The sequence below is a fragment of the Oncorhynchus mykiss genome, chromosome 21 (genome assembly GCF_057628025.1).
Source record: "Oncorhynchus mykiss isolate SJ-2025 chromosome 21, ASM5762802v1, whole genome shotgun sequence".
NCBI lineage: Eukaryota > Metazoa > Chordata > Actinopteri > Salmoniformes > Salmonidae > Oncorhynchus > Oncorhynchus mykiss.
Window position 1 is genome coordinate 34,296,936 of NC_143042.1, and position 27,783 is coordinate 34,324,718.

General features: G+C 42.4%; 1 protein-coding gene and 1 pseudogene across 5 annotated transcripts; one reads left to right on the top strand and one right to left on the bottom strand.

The window, feature by feature from the left end:
- The first annotated feature begins 404 nt into the window (after window positions 1-404).
- On the top strand, window positions 405-2,358 carry LOC110500409 (uncharacterized; annotated as a pseudogene). Its single transcript, XR_002470100.3, has 2 exons — window positions 405-1,254; window positions 1,640-2,358. The product of XR_002470100.3 is annotated as an uncharacterized LOC110500409 (transcript).
- A 9,124-nt stretch (window positions 2,359-11,482) lies between these two features.
- On the bottom strand, window positions 11,483-24,503 carry LOC149973070 (E3 ubiquitin-protein ligase TRIM39). 4 transcript variants are annotated; one of them, XM_090214469.1, is made up of 9 exons: window positions 24,305-24,503; window positions 21,946-22,817; window positions 18,557-18,652; window positions 16,123-16,244; window positions 15,890-16,001; window positions 15,005-15,152; window positions 14,831-14,857; window positions 14,319-14,494; window positions 11,483-14,180 (listed from the first exon to the last, which is right to left on the bottom strand). In XM_090214469.1, exons 1-9 carry the CDS (start codon window positions 24,369-24,371, stop codon window positions 13,800-13,802), a joined length of 2,001 nt encoding a protein of 666 aa, XP_090070595.1. In that variant the 5' UTR covers window positions 24,372-24,503; the 3' UTR covers window positions 11,483-13,799. The 4 variants fall into 4 exon arrangements, with proteins under 4 accessions (XP_090070595.1, XP_090070596.1, XP_090070597.1 ...); XM_090214470.1 differs by having other exon boundaries at window positions 21,946-22,799; window positions 24,305-24,390; XM_090214471.1 differs by lacking the exon at window positions 14,831-14,857.
- Window positions 24,504-27,783: the final 3,280 nt, after the last annotated feature.

Sequence of the window (27,783 nt, forward strand, 5' to 3'; positions counted from 1 at the left end):
GTGGTGACGCTTCGAACACCCCGTCTACGTCATTGCATCACTGCTGCGTAACATTTTGCGCCCCTAGGCAACTACACTGATGCAGGTACCTTTTGCAAATGGTCGCATGCGATTGGACACATGGAGGAGAGAATCATTTTCGCAGTATCCTCAAAACCATGTACTTTTGACACAACTTCTGACAGCTACAGGGACATAAACACAACAAAAATGCTGATTGGAGACAAGTGTCCACGATAGTAGGATTGCCAGGTCAGTTTAGTAGTAAGCTTGTGCTAGATGTGGCTAGTTAGCGTTAGCTAGCTAGCTAACCTAGCCAATGAGGTGTGTGTGTTAAAGAAATAGTCAAATAAATTATGCTAGTTACTACCCCTGATAAGTACCAAATAATCATGTTTGAAAGAGTGTGTATGCTATATAAATAGTAATAGAAATGGTCGATACTACTGTACCCCTGATAATTTGGTCAGATAACCCTGTGTGTGTGTCTATGTGTACAGTAGGTGACATGTCCATGATAGCTATCTAATAACTATAGTTATGCTAGGTAATGGTTTGGCTTATCATGTTCATGTCTATGTAGAAGAAGACTGTAGGAGGAAGTGGAGAGGACTCAGGGACAGGTATCAGAGAGAGAGAAGGGCAGAGAAAGAGAAGAGGTCTGGGTCAGCAGCTTCAGGCCAGCAGCCTTGGTGCTTCTGCCACATTCTTTCTTTTCTGGATCCATTTATTGTGCCTAGGGCAACGAGTGGCAATTTTACAGCCAGACCCTCTACTACGTCATCCACAAGTGTTGTTGCCACCGGCGCATCAAGACCCTCAACGTCACCTACAAATGCGACCATCACCTCCACGAGTATGACCACTACCGGTGCAGCCATGGAAGACGATGAAATGGAGGAAGCACCTCTGGATCTAGGACCACCTGAGATAATTATGAACCTCACGGAAGTGACCACTGAGGACCTCGTTGAACAGGATGTGGCCGTGGAGAGAGACAGAAACTAAGAGAAACAACGTCACACCAGGCGTCATCGGAGGTACCAGCCCCCAGATCCACTCAACTCATTTCAGCAGAGGCTCTCCTCCAAGACGTCGAGAGGGATGCAGCCCAACCTGATGCTCACAGGAAGGAGGATGAAGAGACCCTCTTTGCCATGAGCCAGGTGCCAACACTGAAGAGGCTGCCTCAGCAAAGAAAAGCAGCAGTCAAGGTTAAAATGTATCAGCTGCTTTTCGAAGCCGAGTTCAATGGTACGTTTTTTTTCTCCACATCACAGGTAGTGTCATAAGTGTGCGACAGTGAAGTAAAGTAGGTCATTTTTACAGTATAGTCATGTAGGTTAATTGGTATTTCAGATCAAAGTATTAATATGAGGCAAATGTATAGCTGTTGTTTCTGGGTTAGAAAATATCCTAAAACAGTTTGCTGTCGAAATATCTGCCTGTCATATTCATCTTTTGATCTGAAATACAAATTCCATGAGTAAACAGCCAGTATTACCAACTTTAACACACTGTTCCTATATTTATGCCACTAACTACACTATACAAGCAGTATTTCGTTCACATAAATCTCACCTTTTATGGTGTCATATTATGTTAAGCTTGTATGTGTTGTTTTTCTCTTCCCTTTCAGAAATGGAGTCGATTTAGCCGACCAGCTCACAGGAAGGACAGGAAGAGGAGTTGTCTGGTTGTTGTTTTGACCTCCCTCATTGTACCTTTCTTTTCACACACGTCAGTTCTGTTTAAATTCAGTCAATACATAAAGTAATTTGTTTATAAAGTTTTAGGATAGCTTTCATTATTAGTGTTGCATAGATTTCTGAATTGAAACTCATACGTAGTTTTCACAGATGCTCTTGGTCTCTTACGAGACTAAAGGTCAATATATTTATTTCATTTAAAACCACTTGAAAACCAGGGTGTTGAAACATTTTGTGTTCCATCGACTGGTCCGTGACGTCCAGGGGCCATTTGTTTGTTTAGCTGTCTTATGGCTACATATTATTCCCTTTTTCTCAGAGACAGAGACAGACACACCTCTCCGTACCTCAGAATTCCAGTGCCCTGCCCTCTCTTTATGGCCATGTCTGAAGTTCCCCTACTAAGTCTAGGCTTTATGAGTAGTCCCTGTTTCGGTCTGCAGTTGTGCCAAAAATACATGCTCTTGCTGTTCTCTTACAGATTACAGGCTACACATTCATTTAAAACAAATAATAATAATTTACACGCACGTACACACCTCTTTCAGTAGTTTTATTTTTTTTAAAACATTTTTACAACACACTGTTGTTCTTGTCATGTTCTTTCCTGTACTTGAATACTTATTCAATTATAATGTTTTCATAGTCAGTTGTTTCAGTTGTTTATTAATATCTAATTTAGACTTAATCTGCTTATTTCTTCCCAACACCTTTGCTGATCTAAGACAAGATGAAAGTAAAAGCACATTTTCTTCCTAATTAGTTTTTTTCCCACCTGTATTTTGTCAGGCCAGTGAACATGGTGGTAAACTGTACTATTTGTATGGACCCTAGGTTACCTTTTCCCTTTGTTATCATACTAACTGTATGTCGTATAACCTTAATTAGTGCTCCCGCTCACCTGGTGTACCATGCCAGGTGTGTATAATACTGACGTTAATGGGAGAGGGACGGGGTTAAGGTGTGGTCTTTACTCCCAAATTTCACTTAAATATGGCATCCAAATGAATAGAGACAATGATACATAAAGTAATCTGGGGGGAAAAATGCAATTTTATGGACAACGGTGGATGGTTCTTAAAATAACCTTTGTGTTATGGGGCTCTTAAATTACCTCCGCAGGTATTTGTGGAGAATACGTGGCCTTCACGCAGGCTTCGACATTTGAGGGGCTGAGACCAAGCACTCTCCGATACATTCTCCATCGGGCTGCCAGAATCCCAAAGGCGCATTCAACAACTAACCCTGGACAGTTGTTTGTTAAAGATCCTTACAGGCTTTGGCAATGGCAGCTGACGTCCAGCGTAGGGCCTCATGAGGTTGGGTCTTAAAGGGAAGGCCTCATCGCCGACGAAGACGTGGGGAACAGGTCCCAGGTCTTCAGCCCCAGGGAGTGATGCAGGTGGTGGAATATCCAGGGTGCCGGAGGGTCCCGCCATCACTTCCCTTGCCGTAAGCACCAACATCGACAACACGGAAACAGTAGATGGCATCTACTACAGCCAAGAGTATAACTGAATATGTACCCTTGTAGTTGTAGAATTGGGAACCTGAGCACGGTGGAGCCTGGATTACTACATGTTTCCCGTCAAATGGAGCCAAGACAGTTGGGGAAATTCCACCTCTCTAGGAACTCGGCAGCGATGGCCCTCCAGTCTTCCTCCTTGGGGACAGGCATGTATTCACCAACCAGACAGTCCCAAATGGCTTGTGCCACAGAGGGGACAATGCCTGCCAGCGTGGACCGTCCAACTCGGAAGCTGAATCCTATGGTCCTGTAGGAGTCCCCTGTCGCCAAGAATCTAAAATATAATTCAAAATAATGATCAATATTGTGTATAACTTGAATTCCACCCACATATTATATCTACTCATATAGCTACCTCATTAGTGTTTATTATGCTTTACTAATTATTTTGTAATACTCATCAACCATCATTAACAATGCCTTGAAACAGTACAATTCAGTCTATGACTATCAATAAACTGTAGTCCAAGCCAACTTTACTCTTAGAAAGAATGGTACTATCTACTTTCTCTGGCTGTCCACATAGGAGATCCCTTTTAGGTTCCAGGTAGTACTCCTTTTGGTTCCAAGTAGAACCCTATTGGGTTCCATGTATTATACCTGGAACCAAAAATGGTTATCCTATGGGGAAAGCAGAAGGACACTTTTGGAACCTTTTTCTCTAAGAGTATGAGTACAATAAGAATGTATGGGTCCTGGAGAAGACTAGCCTACCTTCATCAGGGCAGAAGGCACCTTTCTTTTCATTTGGTAACATTGTATAATTAAAAAAGGATTATTAACCAACTTTGGGAAAAGTTATAGTCCCAATGAACATTCTGTAAAAGTACATCTAATGTCAAATATGGACTATTAACTAGAGCCCTTTAGCTAGCACATAAAAACAATGTATCAAATATCAATCAATTATGGTATCAAAGGCTTTAAAAATGTACTAGAATGTAGCTTACCGGAGACAAATCGCCATGGGGTTCAAATGTGCTGATGGACTCCCGGTAGTTGGTATCCATCCGGGTGATCCTGGCTCCAACCATCTGGAGCAGGTGATCGAACTGTCCTCGGTCCAGACGAAAGTAACTTCGGAATTCCTCTCCAAACAGTCGAAGCTCTTGAATTAGACGGTGGAACTCCCCTGCCTGCTTTCGGTACTTTAACCATCTCTGGACCCACACAGACCTGCGCTTTCGGCGGGGCTGGTCCCGGCCCAACAGCGCGGTCAAGACCACCTTCCTCAACGTTGGTCTCATTGTTGAAAGAGCCTACTCTGCTATCTTGACTATTTATTATTGCATTTCGCTCCAAAACTGCATTTTGGAGGGAAATTATATTATAGGCTCTCACAATTAATGTGTGGATGTCATCCAATAAATAATATACTTGGCAAATAAATTAATACAAAATGTAAAGAAATTATGCAATCAAACTGTTTTTATGTAATCCCACATTTTTACTGAATATGTGTGCAAAAAAAAAATCAACATTCATATTTTTTCTACTTTCTGTCAAGTCTACGCATACAATTTGACACAGAACGCACTGCAACTGCTTATGCAACGCTTCAAGGCAAATGCAGCGTTCCATTGGAAATTAATGTACTTCTGGTGTATCGAAACGCAAAACACAGTCGGTGTGTTCGAAGCGTAAGTTTTTTTGCCCGCCTTCTTCCTGTTGACAGTCTTTTTGGAAACTCCCAACTCTTCTTGGAAACTCCAACTTCCCACCAACGGCGTCTAGAGTGGAAGCCCTTCTCTCCCATGACCGCTGAGTTGTAGTCTAAACTTTTTGGGTTGTCACTGTCTGGGATATTTTGGTTTACTTTATTCGTGTCTTTCCTGGATACTCTTCTGCGCCTCTGCCTTCGTGGACCTATGCGCAGCCTGTGGGAAATGCATGTAAATAATGCACGAAGACAACTGCTAAAGGAGGGCTGAATTGCTTGCTTTATCCTTGGTTTCAATTCTCATTAGGAAATGCGACTGAGAACGAGATTTGTGTCTTGGAGGCATTCTTCGATGTGGGAAGCACTTGTACTTTCACTCTACCAATACACTACACAGTTACAGTCACTCATCCTTCTAAATAACTTGAACAAGTCTAACCATGTTTTGTATCTGGAAGTAGTCTAGACTAGCTAGCAAGCTAGCCAATTTTTTTCGTTTCAGCCGGCCGCTGGGCTAGTTAGAAACGGACAATAAATTACACAATGTAAATGGGACAATATTTTCATATCTTTTTGTTGTCTCAAATGCTTTCATCATTTGTATATGCATTTCTACAACATATAGATGGTTTGGGGTTTTTAAGTAATTGACATTTGGAGCTATTGGCATTTATTTATTTTGATCAGGTCGGGTGCAGCTGTGCTCCCAGCTGTGGGCAGGATTGAAATAAACCCAACCTAAGGAAAACTGTTATGGTCCCCTCCATTCTGTGACATATAATTTCTTCCTAATCATTTTACAAATCTCTGTTTTGGACGAGATTGACTTTGTTACCAAAATGATCCTATTTACACTTTGTATTCAATTTTAATACTAGAATGTTTGACTAATATCGATGCTACGTATGCCGTTTTCTACCAGATAAGTTGTTTATTGCCTTCAGTTTTTCTTTAAGGAGAGATCTAGAAAATAATGATTGAATAAATCTAATACATGTCTTACCTTTTTGTTTGACTCCCTCCTCAATGGCCACAGTATTGTGACACTTGTGGCCTGTCTCAGTACACAAAACATACACACAGTTCTGGTCACTCCTACAGAACAGCTCCAGGAGTCTTTCGTGCTTCTTACACATCCTGTTCTCCACATGGTCAATCAGCTTGTGTCTCTTCAGAGTCACCACTCTCTGATGAGGCTCCAGGTGAATCTCACTGTAAGAGGGCAGACACGCCAGGCAGGACTTAGGGGCCTTGAGCTTCCTTGTAGTACAAACATGACCAGCCATTTAACAGTGTGGAGACTTCAGGTTTCACATAGAACCGTTTCTTACATTTTGGACATTGGCATATCTCACTGTCACCCCAGTGTCCACCAATACAGGCTTTGCAGAAGGTGTGGCCATAAGGACCAGTAACTGGATCAGTGAACACATTCAGGCAGATATAGCACTGGAACTGCTCTTCTGGCAGAAGGCTTCTGTCAACATTCAATGATGAAACCTCTATGGGGGGGGGGGGGGGAATTATGCTATTATTACATTATTTTGGATCTTGAATCATCCATATACCTTCAGCACAGTATTGATGAGGTTGATAAGAAATTACTACAACTCAAATAGTGTAAAATACCCATGTCAAATATGTAAAAACATATGTATAACATTTTAAGCAGGTAAAGTTGAACTAGACTGCAAGCAAAGGCTTGTCCCTGTATCATCAATAATACGACTGGTCTCCACCCTTTTGATAATGACTTACTGTATGAGTTTAACCCAACACCTCTAACCAATTAACCGAAACCTCAACATAAAAGCATCAGTTTCTTCAACTTTATCAAAGCAAAATACTCTGTTGTATTTCCACGAAACAAGTAAAAAGTAAGCTGAAAAATGTAGGTATACCTGTTTTTTATGTTTTCATTAGCAAGATTTGTCTGGGCTCACATTTTTTAATTTGGATGGAAATCATCACCAGAACATACAGTTGAAGTCGGAAGTTTACATACACTTAGGTTGTTTACAGACAGATTATTTCACTTATGGGTGTGGGTCAGAAGTTTACATATGCTAAATTGACTGTGCCTTTAAACAGCTTGGAAAATTCCAGAAAATTATGTCATGGCTTTAGAAGCTTCTGATAGGCTAATTGACATAATTTGAGTCAATTGGAGGTGTACCTGTGGATGTATATCAAGGCCTACCTTCAAACTCAGTGCCTCTTTGCTTGACATCATGGCAAAATCAAAAGAAATCAGCGAAGACCTCATAAAAAAAATTGTAGACCTCCACAAGTCTGGTTCATCCTTGGGAGCAATTTCCAAATGCCTGAAGGTACCACGTTCATCTGTACAAACAATAGTATGCAAGTATAAACACTATGGGACCACGCAGCCGTCCTACCGCTCAGGAAGGAGATGCGTTCTGTCTCCTAGAGATGAACGTACTTTAGTGCGAAAAGTGCAAATCAATCCCAGAACAATAGCAGAGGACCCTGTGAAGATGCTGGAGGAAACAGGTACAGAAGTATCCATATCCACAGTAAAACGACATAGCCTGAAAGGCCGCTCAGCAAGGAAGAAGCCACTGCTCCAAAACGCCATTAAAAAGCCAGACTATGGTTTGCAAATGCACATGGTGATAAATATTGTAGTTTTTGGTGAAATGTCCTCTGGTCTCATGAAACAAAAATAGAACTGTTTGGCCATAATGATCATCGTTATGTTTGGAGGATAAAGCGGGAGGCTTGCAAGCCGAAGAACACCATCCCAACCATGAAGCACGGGGGTGGAATCATCATGTTGTGGGGGTGCTTTGCTGCAGGAGGGACTGGTGCACTTCACAAAATAGATGGCATCATGAGGAACGAAAATTATGTGGATATATTGAAACAACATCTCAAGACATCAGTCAGGAAGTTAAAGCTTGGTCGCAAATGGGTCTTCCAAATGGACAATGACCCCAAGCCTCAATCCTATAGAACATTTGTGGGCAGAACTGAAAAAGCGTGTGTGAGCAAGGAGGCCTACAAACCTGACTCAGTTACAACCAGCTCTGTCAGGAGGAATGGCCCAAAATTCACCCAACTTATTGTGGGAAGGTTGTGGAAGGCTTCCCAAAACGTTTGACCCAAGTTAAACAATTTAAAGGCATTGCTACCAAATACTAATTGAGTGTATGTAAATGTCTGACCCACTGGGAATGTGATGAAAGAAATAAAAGCTGAAATAAATAATTCTCTCTAATATTATTCTGACATTTCACATTCTTAAAATAAAGTGGTGATCTTAACTGACCTAAGAAAGGGAATTTTTACAATGTTTAAATGTCAGGAATCATTCTGTGACCGTTTGTGTCTGGGTTATTGCTCCTAAAGGCCCCTTAGGAGAAATACTGAGATGAAGTTAGAGACTTCTATGAGACATGTATAGGACACATTTAGCGGTATTCGGGAAGTATGATCAGCAGAGGAGGTCTCGTCATTGTATACCGTTGAGCTCCTTCTTGCCTCTTATTTTGTTGGAGCAATAATGATGAGTTCCTGAGACAAGTTTGAGACATTTATTAGGCTAATGATCTGTCTGTGGTGATCTTTTCAGAAATATCTAAGTATGAGCCATAAAGGAGATCTCTACATTGTATGTGCAACGTCTCCTCTGTGTCTCATTTATTTCTCTTAAAATTACTACAGACACAATTGAGAATTGAATTTGTTAGCATTAATTTGCAGTATTAATTATGATTAGCTGTTAAAAACAAGAATGAAAACTGATGTAGTTCATCAAATGTACAGTATTCAACAGTGCTTATTACATTAAACAAGCATCTAACTTTTCATTCCCAGCACAAATTGGGTTCCAGTAACTGTAAGAACGTAAATAAAGTAAATATACAGCATATGCTCTTGTACTTGATTTGAAACATTAGGTAAACCCCAAAATAATATTGTAGAGATGAAAATAGGCTGTTGTCACCCACCAGATGTAGTCAACAAAAAGTCTAACCTACATGTAACGCCAAGCACATAACAGTAGGTTCTTAAATGAACCTTATGGCAAATATGAACATTACACATTGTAGACAAACAAAAATATTTGAGTCACTACTCTGTCCTGCTCTGGTCTTACATTTGTTGATGAATGCCTTTCATCGATTCCGGTCCAACCATCCAAGGTAGCAGATCGCAAGACGTAGGCTGGAATAAAGTATATAAAACATTTTATGAATATTTTGACAAATAACACATAAATAACACATGACAATTCTACTCAAGGACTCACAGTATGCGAAACACAAACGTCTCAAAAGGACATTGGGGATTTTGGTTTGTTTTAGAGGTATTTAAGAAACAGTTTTCAGAAACTCGATTTGACTTGATTGCAGTGATGAATTAGCAAATAACATACGTAAATCCTTTTCATCAAGAATCAATCCTAATTTGCTGTAGGCAGTTTTTTAAGTAACCTAGCTTTGAGAAAATACTTACTCAGAAAATTCTTACTTGGAATTCCGCTGACCTTCCTGTCGAGGACTCTTTGCCATGGTGTCCAAAGGCAACTGAATTAACATTCTTCCACTGAGGAAAAAATGGTCAAAAAGCAAATCAAACAGATGCAAGCAATGTTGCCTAGATGCCTGATGGATGGCAGCAAGGCGGAACGGTGAGAGGAACATGCCACTGTCAGGAAACAACTCTTGCTCGCCGGACGGCACCGATGGCCTTCTCTCCTGTAGCTCACATTGTTTCTTTGTAGCTCACAGTGTTTCTTTGTAGCTCACAGTGTTTCTTTGTAGCTCACAGTGTTTCTTTGTAGCTCACAGTGTTTCTTTCCAACGATGTCAATGAGAGCGTGCAGCTCTCGGATCTGGACTGGGTCTGAGAGGAGACAATAGCACATACAGGTCATTCATTATTATGTGTTCAAGGCCCAATCACTGTTCCAAATGTCAACAACAAAAAACCACAACGGAAATGGGGTTGGAGAAATGAATTACAATTGAACTTCACAAAATAAAGTTTGATAGGTGATATGATATGAATTACTTACCTATTCTCAGAATTACTTCCTCCATCCTTCCCTTGTCACCTCGTCCCTGCAACCATCACATGGGAAAATGCTATGGAACTTTTGCCCTCAAATTAGTAATCTCTATGGTAAGCGTTAACAAACTGAAAATATTCATCTTATTGTGCACCTGGCAGACACCGTCAGAGCCCTTGGCCCACTATGGACTCATTCATATTTCCATTTTGAAGACAAAAAAATGACTATTTTTTTTAAGGCTCATACATGGTACTCAAAATATACCCATGCAAATGGTCCGTGCAGTCTATCCCTGCTATTTCGCAAATCATACAGCCAGCTAATGCCATATCTGACTTTCACGCACGGAGGACCATATTTTACGTGATGAAAACAGCGATAAGTCGAGAACAAACATAATTGGAGCATCAAGTGAACTTCAACTGGAGGCAAGGCACCTCTCCACAATGGAAAAACATGCTGGTCGCCATATTAATTCACCGCATTCAGTGAGAGCATTAAGAGAACTCGTCTCACATCAAGGCATTATGGGAAAGGAAAAAGAATGAACAATTTGACCGTTTTTTTCCCCCCTTCTAAAGTAGCACAAATAAGGTATGGACAGATTGAATTCTTCTTTACCTCTGAGGAATCAGCTGACAAATGGGCACTTATTAGCGAATTTGGAAGTGCAGGTCTTTCTTTGCTGCAAGATACCGTTACACATGGTACCTGCTTTCATGTTGTGCCGCTATTGGAAACCCCTGTCAACGCAGTTGTAATTGCCCTTGAGCATGTTGAATTGTTTTCCTTGACATTACATCTATGTCCGGTATTGTGTTTGCAGCTCATTTCCCAAACACACTTGAGAAGGACTTGGTATACTCAACAAATGACTTGTGTTGGAACAGTATAAATGTACATTGAATGATGAATTAATGGAAATAAATCATATCTGCTCCACTTTTAGGATTATTTTACACTTCGGCACCGCTTTGAGGTCATGCAGAGATATGTCTGAGATGACATTTGCGATGATTTGATCAGACCTGTTAATAAATATTCTCGTATATAGTTCGTAGTGAGATAGGTCCAAGATGACAATGTATAAATACCACTGAGATCTGTATGGGATAAATGTAAGACATGTTGGAGATAGAGCATCTAATTGTTCGTATCACGTTGAGACTCATTTAAGATCTTGTACTACTCTCCTTCATCCAGTAGCTGAGACTGAGAGAAGAGACACTTGTGAGAGAGTTCAGAGAACTCATACAGTGATCACCGTGAGACAGATCCATGTCTACTTCTCACGAGTGACAATTGAGAGGTATGAGAAAAAGCACAACATCTCACTGTTGTATAGACCAGTGCTCTTTTTTTTGTCTAGGAGATTGACATAAGATCTAAAGGAGATCTCATCGTGGATGTGGCTTTCCTATGGGAAGTGTCATCATTTCGCTGATGGTGAAACTTAAAACTCTCACACAATGCATTCACAGGTGAAACCTACGTTTTCAGGATTCGTGTTTTCAAACCTTTCTAAATCTCACAAAGACATGGACCAAAGACAAACACATTTATTGTTGAAAGTCCTTGTCCTATTTCTACAGTGTACATTGAATATGTAAATAGGCATGCAATGCTAAAGTGCAAGTCAGTAAACAATACTGTCTTCAACATAGATACAATTAAGGCATGTTACATTTTAGACCTGGGTTCAAATACTTTGAGCGTTTGCTTGAATCTGCCAGGAGTGCCAGATGGACGGGATATGCCGTTTTGAGACGTATCTATTGGTTTATTAAGTCAGGCAAGCTGAAATAGACACAGATAAAGAATTTGAAATTATTTTCAAGTATTTTAAACCCATGTCTATTAGATTCATATTAATTTTGATGTTTAATCTAGACTTTAATCAACAGGATATATGCCATTAAAAAAAAACACAAACAAAAAACAACACTATCATCCTACCTACCAGTCTATTAGGATTATATGTTAAAGGTGCAATATGCTAAAATCGAATAGTTCACCTAATTTCAGTTTATGTAACAAAACAATCAATGTATAGTGTAGTTGAATCATTGTACCATATAATAACTGAAAATATTGCATTTTCAGCTGTTTGAAGCTGGTCTGCAAAACCGAAAGTAAAAGATGCAAAAACTAAACGTAAGAATGGGAAGCATAGAAAAGGCACACACAGAACAGATCTACTGCTTTTTAGACTTGCTTTCAATGAGTGACAGATCTATAACTCACATTTCTATGTGAATTTGAAATTTCAATTTCAAAAAGTTACATATTGCAGCTTTGAGGTAGGGGAGAGTGGGGAAAGTTGAGTAAAAAGGTTCGTTGAGCCACCCCTTGTTTCTAGGAAAGCATACATCAAATGAATCAAGTGACCAAATATTTAGGAAGAGGTCATCATTTCATGGAGTCTGTGAAGGAAGAAACCACATGGAAAAAGTGGCAAGCAAGTTAGGTCCAAAAAACGGATTTTCACAAAGCAAATGCATTTTTTGTTCATAAGTTTCATGACGCTTGTATCTAAAGCAAAGTAGATAGTTTTATGATTGTTTTACACATCAGTTGGGATCTGATGAATATGAGGTCCTAAACCTTTCACAAATGTGCATTCTTGTTTGCCTTGGGGTTAGTGGAGCCAATGCTCATGGGTTAAGCTGAACCAATGGCCACCATACCCCTAACAAATGATTACATTTAGTCCGTTTTATGCATAGCATGCATAGTATTTTTGCAATGTGTCTGAACATATGAACTCAAGAGAGTGCATTTCTATTGTTACAGAGCAGACATCATGTCCCGTGTACACAAACGTAAAACCAGCAGGGTTCCAGCCACAAAGAGGTTCTCGAGCGAGCAGCCAAGGAAGTGAGAGAAGGGAAGAAGTCCCATCTCAAGCAGCAGCAAGGGATGAACAAATAGACAATGACCGAAAAACAAAATGAACATGTAGCTGTGTGAAAGAGAGGCTATGACAGGAGTAGCAGATGCACATTCTGTATGGTCTTATCTGATGACATAGAGTTTGAGCTTTGCTAAACGCATCAATAATCTTTTGGACCAGTTTCATGGGCTTTGTAGCCTCAAATGCAGAGAACTAGCCGACAAATTGGCACATCAAAACAACATCCCTGTCCCAGACAACTGGTCAAGAAATAGAAGGGAATGGGATATTGAACAGAGTGTTCTATATCTGAATGTAGACATATATTTAACATATACAGTATACCCATTCCATGAATTAAACTTTGACCTAACAGCACCATCAACCGCTGTCACAGGACACCATCACCCACTTACCCCAAGGCTGCTCGACTTACCCTGTCCCGATGCTCAACTTACCCCATACCCAGGGTAAGTTGAGCAAACCACTTTTTTATTTGGAAAGGCTATGTTTTCAAAACCGTTATGTTTACATTAATTCTAATTATTTTCATGGATAAACAACATTGTGAAATATATGTGGATATCTTTGTTAGAAAGAATACTATATTTCCCTTGGCGTAGTGACGCTGAATGTAAACAATGGTTAAACATACCCCACTCTCCCCTATTTTCTGCATACAGAATTGTAGTCTTTCAGAGTTGCTGCCAGAGTTGCAATCTTTCTCAACAGGGTTCAACTGACCAGGGGCCTAGGGGGGCTGGACAATAAAATAAATCAGCTTGTTATCACCATAACAAATATCAATAAGGTCAAGGATGTTGACGTTGGGCACTCACCCCCAAGGTACTTTAAGCCACCACTAAGTGTCAATGTATAATTGTTTTACGGTTTCCCTACCAAGATCATGTCACAGTATTTTCTGCAGACAGAATTGTAGTCTTTCAGAGTTGTTGTCAGAGTATTTCTCAGCATTGCTTGATCAGACTCTTTTCATTGATCGGACAGATCACCATGGCATCCGACTGTTTATCACAACAGTACAGATAAAAGAACGGAAACAACTTATCCTTAAAGTTGTCCTCCATGAATGTATAGATATGACTCCTCTCCTTCACGTCGTAAAACGAAACCTGGCCCTCTTCACAATCCACATACACCCCAACCCTCTTCGGCTTGGGGTCAAGGGTTAGAGGTAACGGTGGGGTCGTGGAGGCCCTATATCCCTGGTCTTTCTTCATGGCCAGTGCCCAGTAGCCCTGGGAGGAGCTGACGGCGATACGCCCCTTCCTGTTGACTGATGCCTTGGCCACACCTAGGTACCAGTCATCCTTGTCCCCCACCTGTACCTAGATAGATGGATGGATGAATGGATGGATAGGTGGATAGATGGACAGACAGAGCGATAGACCTTGCTTTGTATGTTGTTTTGTTTTTGAAAGCTAGGCAAAGAGACAACAAAAAAAACATAATCATAATCAACAAACCTCCCAGTAGTGGCGTCCCGCCGTGAAGCCCTCGCGACCCAGGACAATGACCACAGTGTCAAAACGCTCTGGGATGTCCGGGAGGTCCTGCCAAGTTCCCAGGTGCCTAACTTGACGGCGGTCTTCCGAGAGCTGGAGCCACGGGTTGGCTGAGTCTGGGTCGAGGGTCAGGTCCACTGGAAACAGCGAGTGTGAAATTATGGAGGATGTGAACATGTAATAATATCTACTGCTGTACATATCATTGTTAGCATATCGTTTTGGTGTATATAAACATAGATTGATTTTGGATTACTGATATAATGTTAATTGGGTTGTTAACTGACTTCATCCTGACATTTGGGATTTCTTGTTTCTAGTTTTGATTATTGTTTGTGTACTTGTTTGACATTTTTACTGCACTGTTAGGAGCTAGTATCACAAGCATTTCACTGCACCCGCTATAACATCTACTAAGCTGTGTACGGGACCAATAAACTGTGATTTGATTTGATTTTGATTTGAATGCCGACCTGTGTACTTAAGAATCTTCTTCAGCTCTGTGAAAATGGACACAAACCACAATTCAATGATTTAAAAACAAAACACATCACTTCTTGCTCAACAATTTGCAGAGAACAAGAGGTTTGGAAATAGGGTAATAGTGAAAGAAATCACACATATCGGTCTTTTATTGAAAAACCTACCAGAGTCCACCAGTTTGTCAATTTCCTCACTCAGCGTCTCTTCCAATTTGGACACAGCTCTCCTGATGATCCCAACACACACTTCAGTATGTACACTGGTCCCAGACCAGTCCTTAGTGGCTGGAGGGGTACACAGGGCTGGGAAACTCTACAGCGAGAGATAGGGAAAACAATGGGTCAATTTAGTCAATCTATACAATGTACACTGAGTGTACAAAACATTAAGAGCACCTTATAATATTGAGTTGCACCCCCTTTTACCCTCAGAACAGCCTCAATTTGTCAGGGCATGGACGTTGAAAATGTTCCATAGGGATTTTGGCCCATGTTGACGCCAATGCTTCCCCCAGTTGTGTCAAGTTGGCTGGATGTCCTTTTGGTGGTGGACCATTCTTGATACACACGGAAAACTGTTGGGTGTGAAAAACCCAGCAGCGTTGCAGTTCTTGACAAAAAACGGTGCACCTGGCACCTGCAACCATATCCCGTTCAAAGGCACTTAAGTATTTCGCCTTTCCCATTCACCCTCTGAATGGCACGCGTACACAATCCATGTCTCAATTTCCTCAAGGCTTAAAAATCCTTCTTTAACCTGTCTTCTACCCTTCATCTACACTGATCGAAGTGGATTTAACAAGTGACATCAATAAGGGTCCATAGCTTTCACTTGGATTCACCTGGTCAGTCTATGTCATGGAAAGAGCAGGTGTTGCTAATGTTTTGTACTATCAGAGTATTTGTGTGCAATATTTCTTATTTTGTGATAAAAATTTGTGACAAAGAAAATAATGACAAGATCGAACCAAATTTGTGATCTATATTTCTAGACTACAATGCGTGCATATTCTGCTATGTATTATTAATGAAATCGGCAACCCCTCCCACCTGTAGGAAGTGGATGTGGTCCTCTGTGCGTGAGAGGTGCTCCAGGTCTGTATTCCTCCTCTGTAGTTTAGTGATCTCCTGTTCCAGCTCCCCTATCAGGCCCTGGGACCACCTTGTACGCATTAACACGGAGGTCAGACACCATAATGTTAGCTCCAGAAACCTTTTTCGTAAGATAAAACCGGATACAAGGCACAGAGCATGATGGGTACTGTATTACTTCCTCTACATACCTCTCTGTCTCTCTCTGCTTTTCCTCTATAGCCAGCACCAACTCAGCCTGGGTCCTCTGGATGGACCGAATCAGCTCCTGGAACACCTGCATGCTGTCCTCGATCTCCCTCTGGGCACTGGACTAAAGGGGAAAGAGATCGTCATGACTTGAAGCTGGTGTCTTTAATGGTGAAACTGACACGTCCGTTTGCGATATTACAACAGCAAACGACAAAACGTTTAATTTTTTCTCTCTCGGTCATCGTTGCACGCACGATAGAACAACAGCATAATGTAATGCTCCTCACCTCTGCTTGTCAACAACAACAATAGTATTATCTTTTTGGGTGTCATTTTCCCTGGACATTTTCCAGAATTCATAATACAGGAGATGGTCACATTGAATAATATGCTAATAACCATTTTAGTACAGTGTAATTACACATTTCAGCATATTTCTTACTTGTTGGTAACTGGGTATCATCAATGTTATTATTATACTGTATTGGGACACACCCCTAGAGGGTAGAAGATTATATAATTTATTGAGCAGCAGCTGTATAGACAGTATTCTGTCTAATGTACTGTGGTAGACACATCAGTAATAACACTGCCAAGAGGTCCAAATCGCATCCCAAATGGAACCCTATTCCCTATACAGAGCACTACTTTTGATCAGAGGCCTGGGGCTGTGGCGGTCATGAAGGCGGGTTATTGGCACGCAACAAACTGCTGGTCTCACGATAATTGACCGTTAATTAACTTAAGCACGCATCCCCAGGCCTCCACGCATGCCGCGGATGCACGCCTTTGGAATATCTACCGTTAAATATGGCTAATAAAATGAATTGAAAACACACCATCACAATAGATACATGATTTAATTGAGTCAGGCCTGAACAAACATTATGATATGGAGAAAATGCATTTCAGAAGAACACAGTATGAATTGGCCTACGTCATCTGTCTAGGCTCCATGCCATAGGCTTGTTTACATTTACATTTGAGTCATTTAGCAGATGCTCTTATCCAGAGCGACTTATACTGTAGGTAGTGAGTGCATACATTGTAATACTTTTTTCGTACTGGTCCCTCGTGGGAATCAAACCCAAAACCCTGTTGCTTACACGCTCTGCCAACTGAACTACGTTATTTGATTTTATAGGATTTTATCGTAAGAAGAATATAATTGAACTTAGCTTAATAAAATAGAAAGGATAGTTTTGTTTTCGGTTTTTCTGCCATGCGTAATATGCGATAGGCTATGTATTGTATAATCATAATTTCAATGGGGGGGGGGGGGGGGCTTGGGCTCATAAGCCTATTCATATGCGTGTTTTGAATTAATCGTCACCTTAGAAAGCCCTGCCAATTTCATCGTGTCAGGCTTTGAAACAACAAATCAAATGTTATTTGTCACATGCGCCGAATACAATCAGGTGTAGACCTTACAGTGAAATGCCTACTTACAAGCCCTTAACCAACAATGCAGTTTTTAGAAAAAGAAGTGCTAAGTAAAAAATAGATGAGTAAAAAGCACAAAATAAAAGTAACAAGTAATTAAAGACATTCACAACAAACATGTTTTACTGTTTCAACCTGCTGTTGAACTTCTTTCTTCAAATGGATCATCACAGTAAGGTGAGTTTCAAAAGTATGATAGACCGACTATTTTGATGACAAGTGTTTGATGTGATTTTCGATCGCATTTGCATCGATGTCAGAGTGGTTAAAGGGACAATAGAGCCCTGAGTACCAAGCCATTAGCAACCTGTCGTTAACAAGTTGGGTACTATCAAAGCATGGCCAGAGTGGATAAGAGTAGATTATCCCGTGACAACGGTCAAGTGTATATTTACTGAGGTCATGACTCATGACTGCCGGTGTGGCGGTAATATGGTCACCACAACAGCCCTAATCAGAGCCCTATGCAACCTGGTCAAAAGTAGTGCACTACATAGGGAATATGGTGCCATTTAGGATGCAAATCTTTCGCCTTTTATGGCTGATAAATTCGCTTTGGATGTGACAGGATGTTACGGAAGACCCATAACTCCTCCCACAAGGCAACCATTAGGTTGCCTGAATAGAGACCGTTTCGATTTTGTTTTCCTACATCTCAATAAAGTTTGCAAGTGCTTCGAAGCAAAGATCAAATATATCCAGCGAAGAACAAATAGATCCAGAAGCCATGTATTCTGGTCCCCCACATTGGGTTAATGTTCAAAGCAAAATTATATTCTAGAATCCAGCAGCTTATTTTGTCAGTTACATCAGATGTTGACTATGATCAAAAGTGTTTTGCAGTGTAAATCCCAACTGTCAACATGACAAATTAGCATGTATTTTACCACTTGGACTAATAAAGATTGCGTCCGGAATAGCACCCTATTCCCGATGTAGTGAACTATGTAGGGAATAGGGCACCATTTCGGATGCATTTCAATAGCTCACCTTATTCAGCTCCGCTGAGTGCTTGATCTCCTCCATCTTCTTCAGTCTTTCCTGGATCATCTGCTGTACTTCTATCTCTGTCTTCTTCAGCTGAGCCTGTGGAGAACATTCAGTGCCTTCAGGAGGTATTCACACCCCTTTACTTTACCCACCTTTTTTTTGTTTGTTACAACCTGCATTTAAAATGGATTCAATTGAGATGTTGTGTCATTGGCTTACACACCATACCCCATCATGTCTAAGTGGAATTATGATTATATTATGTTTTACTAAATGAATACAAAATGAAAAGCTGAAATGTTTTGAGTCAATAAGTATTCAACCCCTTTGTTATGGCAAGCCTAAATAAATTCAGGAGTAAAAATGTGCTTACCAAGTCACATATTGCACTCTGTACAATAATAGTGTTTAACATGATTTTTGAATGACTACCTCATCTCTGTACCCCACACGTACAATTATCTGTAAGGTCCCTCAGTTGAGCAGTGAATTTCAAAGAGAGATTAAACCACAAAGACCATGGAGGTTTTCCAATGACTTGCAAAGAAGGGGACCTATTGGTAGATGGGTACAAATAAAAAAAAGGAGATATTAAATATCAATTCGAGCATGGTGAATTTATTAATTATACGTTGGATGGTGTATCAATACACCCAGTCAATACAAAGATACAGGCGTCCTTTCTAACTCAGTTGCCAGAAAGGAAGGAAACCGCGCAGGGATTTCACCATGAGGCCTATGGTGACTTTAAAACAGTGACAGAATTTAATGACTGTGATAGGAGAAAACTGAGAAATTGCAATAAGTGGAAAATCCAACATCCACATTTTCAAGCACGGTGGTGGCTGCATCATGCTATGGTTATGCTTGTCATCGGCAAGGACTAGGGAGTTTTTTAGGATAAAAATAAATGGAATAGAGCTAAGCACAGACAAAATCCTAGAGGTTAACCTATTTCAGTCTGCTTTCCAACAGACACTGAGACAAATTCAGTGTTCTCAATGTTCTTGAGTGGCCTAGTTACAGTTTTGACTTAAATCATCTTGAAAGTGTATGGCAAGACTTGAAAATGAAAAATATTTAAGACTTACCCAGAAAGACTCAGCTGTAATTGCTGCTAGAGGTGATTCTAACATTTACTAACTTAAGGGTTGAATACTTATGTAAATGAGCTGTTTCCGTATTTTGTTTTTAATACATTTGCAAAACTGTCAAAATACATGTTTTCACTTCATCATTATGGGGTATTGTGTGTCAATGGGTGAGAAAAAAAATCTATTGAATTCAGGCTGTAAAATGTGGAAGAAGACAAAGGGTGTGAATACTCCTGTATCTAAGGCACTGTGGGTGAGAGATAATTAATCTTACATTTGGCAATCTATAGCCTGGTCCCAGATTTGTTTATACAACATGTTAACAATGACTGACAAGGAAACAGGCCGAAATTCCGGCTAGGCAGCCTACTTTCAACAACATCTAGAGCTCGACCTCAAACTATAGTGTGTTATTGGTGGATTTGTGTACCAAATACAGTTGACCTCTTCTAAAATGTACTTTTACAGCTTCAATGGCAATCATTGTGTCAGTTTTATTAGGAGCTGACCATAAATGTCTGCAAATCGTGTGGCCAAAATGTGACTAGGTTTTTTATATACTGTAGCTGCATAGGCACAATAGTTACTGTATGTCTTTGAAAATGATAAACCAATTGACAACGGATCCTCAATATATATACTACCGGTCAGAAGTTTTAGAACACCTACTCATCCAAGGGGTTTTCTTTATTTTTACTATTTTCTACATTGTAGAATAATAGTGAAGACATCATAACTATGAAATAACACATATGGAATCATGTAGTAACCAAAAAAGTGTTAAACAAATCAAAATATATTTTATATTTGAGATTCTTCAAATAGCCACCCTTTGCCTTGATGACAGTTTTGCACATTATTGGCATTCTCTCCACCAGCTTCACCTGGAATGCTTTTCCAACAGTCTTGAAGGAGTTCCCACATATACTGAATACTTGTTGGCTGCTTTTCTGTCACTCTGCGGTCCGACTCATCCCAAACCATTTGGGTTGAGGTCGGGGTATTGTGGAGGCCAGGTCATCTGATGCAGCACTCCATCACTCTCCTTCTTGGTAAAATAGCCCTTACACAGCTTGGAGGTGTGTTGGGTCATTGTCCTATTGAAAAACAAATGATAGTCCCACTAAGCGTAAACCAGGTGGGATGTCGTATCGCTGCAGAATGCTGTGGTAGCCATGCTGGTGAAGTGTGCCTTGAATTCTAAATAAATCACAGACAGTGTCACCAGCAAAGCACCCCCACACCATAACACCTCCTCCTCCATGCTTTACGGTGGGAAATACACATGCAGAGTTCATCCGTTCACCCACACCGCGTCTCACAAAGACACGGCAGTTGGAACCAAAAATCTCAAATTTGGACTCATTAGACCAAAGGACAAATTTCCCTCGGTCTAATGTCCATTGCTCATGTTTCTTGGCCCAAGAAAGTCTCTTCTTCAAAATGCTGTCCTGTAGTAGTGGTTTCTTTGCAGCAACTTTACAATGAAGGACTGATTCACACAGTTGATGTTGAGATGTGTCTGTTACTTGGGCTGCAATTTCTGAGGCTGGTAACTCTAATGAACTTATCCTTGGCAGCAGAGGTAACTCTGGGTCTTCTATTCCTGTGGCAGTCCTCATGAGAACCAGTTTCATCATAGTGCTTGATGGTTTTTGCGACTGCACTTGAAGAAACTCTCAAAGATCTTGACATTTTCCGTATTGACTGACCTTCATGTCTTAAAGTAATGATGCACTGTCATTTCTCATTGCTTATTTGAGCTGTTCTTGCCATAATATGGACTTGGTCTTTTACCAAATATGGATATCTTCTGTATACCCCCCCTACCTTGTAACAACACAACTGATTGGCTGAAACACTTCCACAAATGAACTTTTAAGAAGGCACACCTGTTAATTGAAATGCATTCCAGGTGACTACCTCATGAAGCTGGTTGAGAGAATGCCAAGAGTGTGAAAAGCTGTCATCAAGGCAAAGGGTGGCTATTTTAAGAATCTCAAATATAAAATATATGTTGATTTGTTTAACACTTCTTTGGTAACGACAGGATTCCATATGTGTTATTTCATAGTTTTGATGTCTTCACTATTATTCTGCAATGTAGAACATTGTAAAAATAAACCCTTGAATGAGTAGGTGTTCTAAAATGTTTGAACGGTAGTGTACTTTACACTTGATTAATCGCATCAAAACTAACCTGGAGGAATGACGTTTCACCATATTTATATATATAAAAAATGTAACATACACTGTAGCCTTTATACTGTAATAGCCTCTACAAATTCTTCTCACCTTCTTATCAGTCCACTCCCTCTCTACAGGTACAGTAAAGTGAGCTCTGTGGTCCGTCTCCGTACACAGCACACACACACAGATATGGTCTTTCTTACAGAACAGCTCCAGAAGCCTCTCGTGCTTGGGACACATCCTCTCTTCCAGGTTAGTCACGGGTTCGATCAGCTTGTGTTTGGTGAAGCGTGTGTTGTGGTTCTTGATGTGTTCCTCGCAGTATGAGGTCAGACACACCAGGCAGGACTTGACGGCCTTCATCCGGTCACCCATGCAGACATCACAAGACACCTCGCCCCATGGGCTGTGGGGTGGGGATGGAGGAGCATCGGCTGGAGGTTCCTCTGGCTCTCCCTCTGGCTTCTCTTCTATTGGTTTCTCTGGTTCCTGGCTCGTTGTTCGTTGCAGCTGTGGCAGCTGTAGCTTTTGCATCTCCTGCTTCAGTCTCAGCTCCTGGAGAAGTTTCTGCTGCTTTTGAACCAGCTCCTGTTGCTCTTTCTTCTTCGTTTCCCGCTCCGTCTTTTTCTGCTCCTCCTCCTTCTGTTTCTGCTCTTCCATCTTCTTCTGCAAATCACGTTCCTCTTTCAGTTCCTGCCGTTGGAGACGCTCGGCGTTGCTAACCCTGATGTCCTTAAATTGCTCAGCGATCTCCCTCAGGACGGTGTTGATGCTAATGTCGGGCCGCTTGAAGAAGGTCTTCTTGCACATGGGGCATTGGAACAGGGCGGTGGTCTTCCAGTAGTCTAGGATGCAGCAGCGGCAGAAGTTGTGTCCACAGGGGATGGAGACAGGGTTGGTGAACACGTCCAGACAGATGGAGCAGTGGACCTGCTCCTCCGTCAGATTTCCATGATTTCCTGCAAGGTAAGCCATTACTGGCAGAGAAGACCGTGCACGGTCATACTTAACATTACAGTGTTCTGTAACACTTCACATTGGGATCGTTGTCTGACCTGTCATATCGGACCTGTGAGATCCAGGCCATAAAGCAGGCAGTATATCAGATCAGGTTTATTTTAGTGTGGATGTGTTGTAATGTGGATGTGGATGTGTTATAATGTTCCTGCTTCTCTTTGGATGTTAATTGGATGCTGACTTGTATGGCCTCCAAAATGTATTTCTGGAACCCTAACAGCAGATTCAAACTTAGATATTAGCTTCTATTGCTTCTCAAAGGTCATATTACAACCCTAACCACATCTAGTTGAAGTCCTGGCCACTTCGATCACGAGCCAAGTGAGAGCTATTGAAAAGCATGTGGGCATTCTTTACTTAAATTATCCCCCATGCTAAATATACTAAGCAAGAATTGTTTGGTTTAGAAAGCGGGCTGTCAGCAAGTTAAAGCTATGTGCACCCGCAGGCCGCGCATGCACATAGCTTTTTGAGCAGTGAGCATTTATGAACACATGGGCTGCTTTCCAAATTGAACCCTTTGCCCTATGGAGTGCACTACTTTTGAGCAGGTCCCCTATGGTCCTGGTCAAAAGTAGTGCACCATGTAGGGAATAGGCTACCATTTGGGACACCCACCGTGGCTAGAAGGTTGGCTATTCATAGATGTAAAAGATTAGCATCTTTCCAAAAATATCGGTCTAGTCGCTCTCCTGCTCTGCTTTCTTTCTCATAAACAACAAGTGTCCCAATAATCTCTCCTTTCTCCTGAAGTGTGCACTTGTTCACTTGCCTTCATGGATTTGAAAGAAAAAGATGGGTATATCAATACAAAGATTTTACATTTGATTTATTTTTTATTTAACTTGGCAAGTCAGTTAAGAACAAATTCTTATTTACAATGACAGCCAACACCGGCCAAACCCAGACGACACTGGGCCAATTGTCCGCTGCCCTACGGGACTCCTAATCACGGCCGTTGTGATACAGCCTGGATTCGAACCAGGATTTTCTGTAGTGACGCCTCTAGCACTGAGATGCAGTGCCTTAGACCTCTGCGCCACTCGGGAGCACCCCAAAATAGTGAACAAGTGCACACTTCAGTAGGAAGGAGAGATTATTGGGACGTAACCAAGAATTGACGTTCTGTATCTTCTCAATCCATTCAATCCTCACATAATTCCATTTCCAAATAATTTGTTTTTTTATTCTTCCTCCATCCCGCCTGCAGTACGAAATCAAGATATTTCAACAACTTAGAAGAAAAAAGAGAAAGTTCAGATCAAGCTTTTGTTGAAGCCTCACAATGTAAATGTTATTAATCTCTTTCCTATCTGTCCTGATTGAACTTAAACAGTCGAAAAACTATTATTGCATAAAGCAAACCTTACGTGTATTTTTACCGACGCAGTTAAAAGGTAGAGAGAAAACCAGCAAAGAGAGAGAGAGAAGAAATGCGGACACTCACCAGAGAGAAGCAGCTGTTGCAGAAAGCCACTGTACAGAGTGACCGCTCTGGCCAAACACTGACACATGACACTGCTGCCACTAGCCCCCAGCTACTCGGCCCTAAAATATGCCCCTCTCCCTCCCCTCCTTATCCCAGTTACCAATTTACACTTTCATGGCATGGACCGCTCTGCTCGAAGGAGAACAGCCCTAAATCCGACACTGGGGTCGTTTTTCTGTCTTTGCTTATAGCCCTAGATCTTATTAACATTTGTGTATATTTTTCACACACTCAACACAATAATGAACAAACACAGACAATACCCACAATGTCGTATAACTAGGTCTCTCACTTTAGGTAAGTTACATACCTCCAAGTCTACTCTGAATTTGCTGTAGTTATTTCAGTTCCTAGAACTTTAGATGGATATCATGTAAGGGGTAATTTATTTATTGATAGAAAATCTTTATTTAGAAGTTTCTGATTGAAGTACAAAAGTAAGAATAATGTATTATCTGTGAATTTATAGAAGTACTGTGTCACGAATATCACCGAAGGTGGCTCCCCTTCCAGTTCGGGTGGCGCTTGGTCTACTAGCTGCTACTGATCTCTTTTTCCACTTTTTGTTTTGGTTAGTCTAATTGGTTTCACCTGTTCCTTGTTGGGGTTTTTGGGTTGAGGTTATTTAAGTTAAATTAGCCCGCCTGTGTTCGTAAGGGCTAGTTTGCTGTTTTGTCAAGTAGTGTTCCTGTTTTTTGTTGGGATTACCGCTGTACAGCGTATGTACCAGTTAGTACATTGTTGGAGTGTTTTACGCCTGTGTTCAGCGTCACTTGTTTGCTCGCTGTTACTGTACGGAGAATAAAGCGGTTTCCCGAATCCTCTGCTCTCTGAGCCTGACTCTACACCCATCACTCTTCAAGCATTACAGAAGCCCGCACCCATCTACGATGGAGTCAGCAGGAGCAGCGACCACCCTTCTCCCCACGATGGAAGAGCGTGTCCTTCATCACATGTCCATCCTCAATCACATCGGATCAACGATGAATCAGATGATGGAGAGGATGGACCGATGGGAGAGGACTGGTCTCCCTACTTCCCCTCCACCCCCTCCCCCTGAAAGCTACAACCTCCTCCAGCGGTATCCGGTACCAGCGCCCTGCGTATTGCGCCTCCAAGGGAGTACGATGGAGCGGTGGTGGTGTGCCAGGGATTCCTGCTCCAACTCGAGCTTTACCTGGCCACCTCGGCCGGCTCCCTCGGACGAGGAGAGCGTGAGTGTCCTCGTCTCTTGCTTGACGGGTAGAGCCCTGGAGTGGGCCAATGCCGTCTGGAATGGGCCCGACTCAGCGAGGGGCCACTACCCGGAGTTCACCTGCAACTTCCGGGCCGAGTTCGATCACCCTCCGGAGGGCCGAGCAGCGGGTGAGAGATTGTTCCATCTCAGGCAGGGGACGAGGAGCGCGCAGGACTTCGCGCTGGAGTTCCGGACCTTGGCCACAGGTGTAGCCTGAGAGTGGACGTTCGCAGGGAGCTGGCTTGTCGGGACACTACGCTCACCCTGGACGAGCTCATAGACCTGTCGATCCGGCTAGACAATCTGATGGCTGCTCGTAGACGTTCTGAAAGGGTCCTGTATGTTCCACCTCCTGGACCTCCCGCTCCCATACCTATGGAGCTAGGGGGGAGGGCTGCATCTAGGGAGACCGGAGGAGGAGGCTCCTCCTGCACCAGCTGTAGCCGGAGAGGGAACACTTCTGGTCGGTGCTGGAGGAGTCCATCTGGGAGTCGAGAGGGCAGGCAGAACACTTCTCGGTCACCCTAGGTGAGTCAGCACCACACTCACCCAGAGCTTCCTGTTGGTCACATGTTTTTATTAATTTGTTTCCCCAAGTTCTCCTTCTCTCCAGCATAAGGCGCTAGTCGATTCAGGCGCAGCTGGGAACTTTATAGATCGCGGACTCGCCCAGAGGTTGAGGATTCCGTTAGTACAGATAGATCCCCCCTTCCCCGTGCACTCCTTAGATAGTCTACCATTAGGGTCAGGGCTGGTCAGGGAGGCCACGGTTCCACTGGAGATGATTATGCGGGGGGATCATAAGGAGCGGATTAGTCTGTTCCTTTTCGATTCACCTGCATTTCCGGTGGTGCTGGGGGTTCCCTGGCTGGCTAGTCACAATCCTAGGATTTTGTGGAGACATGGAGCTCTCCAGGGGTGGTCTGAGGAGTGTTCAGGCAGGTGTGTAGGAGTTTCCATCAGTGCGACGACGGTGGAGAGTCCAGACCAGGTTTCCACCGTGCGCATTCCCGCTAAGTATGCCGATTTGGCTATCGCCTTCTGTAAAAAGAAGGTGACCCAATTACCACCCCATCGACAGGGGGATTGCGTGAAAATCCTCCAGGTAAACACTGCACTGCCCAGGAGTCACGTGTACCCATTGTCCCAGGAGGAGCTGTGGAGACATATGTCACGGAAGCTCTGGGACAGGGATACATTCAGCCCTCCATGTCACCCGTCTCCTCGAGTTTCTTTTTTTGTGAAGAAAAAGGAGGGAGGTTTGCGTCCGTGCATTGATTATCGAGGTCTCAATTCCATTACGGTGGGTTTTAGTTACCCACTGCCTCTCATCGCTACGGCGGTGGAATCATTTCACGGAGAGCGGTTCTCCACGAAACTGGACCTCAGGAGAGCGTATAATCTGGTGCGTATTCAGGAGGAAGATGAGTGGAAAACCGTGTTTAGTACCACATCTGGCCATTACAAGTACCTCTCCATGCCGTATGGGTTAAAGAATGCTCCAACCATCTTTCAATCCTTTGTCGACGAGATTCTCAGGGACCTGCACGGACAGGGTGTGGTGGTGTATATTGACGATATCTTGATCTACTCCGCCACACACGCCGCACATGTGTCTCTGGTGCGCAAGGTTCTTGGACGACTGCTGGAGCATGACCTGTACGTTAAGGCGGAGAAATGTGAGTTTTCCAAATGAGCCGTTTCCTTCCTGGGTTATCGCATTTCCACCTCGGGGGTGGTGATGGAGTGTGACCATGTCAAGGCCGTGCGTAATTGGCCGACTCCGACCACGGTAAAGGAGGTGCAGCGGTTCTTAGGGTTTGCCAATTACTACCGAAGGTTTACCCAGGGTTTTGGTCAGGTGGCGGCTCCCATTACCTCACTGCTGAAGGGGGGGTAGTGCGGTTGCAGTGGTCGGCAGAGGCAGACAGAGCTTTCCTACGTTTGAAGGCGCTGTTCACCGACTCTCCGGAGTGGGTGCATCCGGATCCCTTTTTGGTGTTCATAGTGGAGGTGGACACATCCGAGGCTGGGGTTGGAGCCGTGCTCTCACAGCGTTCGGGTACATCACCGAATCTCCGCCCCTGTGCTTTTTTTTCGAAGAAGCTCGGGCCGGTGGAGCAAAACTATGATGTGGAGGACAGGGCTGTGGTTAAAGCCCTGAAGGTGTGGAGACACTGGCTTGAGGGGGCTAAGCACC

Coding starts and splice junctions, on each gene's coding strand:
- LOC149973070 (XM_090214469.1), bottom strand. CDS start 24,371: ATGTGTCAGTGTTTGGCCAGAGCGGTCACTCTGTACAGTGGCTTTCTG. Junction 16,245..18,556: donor ACTCAGCGGAGCTGAATAAG/GTGAGCTATTGA, acceptor TTTCCCCTTTAG/TCCAGTGCCCAGAGGGAGAT. Junction 14,495..14,830: donor GAAGATTCTTAAGTACACAG/GTCGGCATTCAA, acceptor CGCTGTTTCCAG/TGGACCTGACCCTCGACCCA.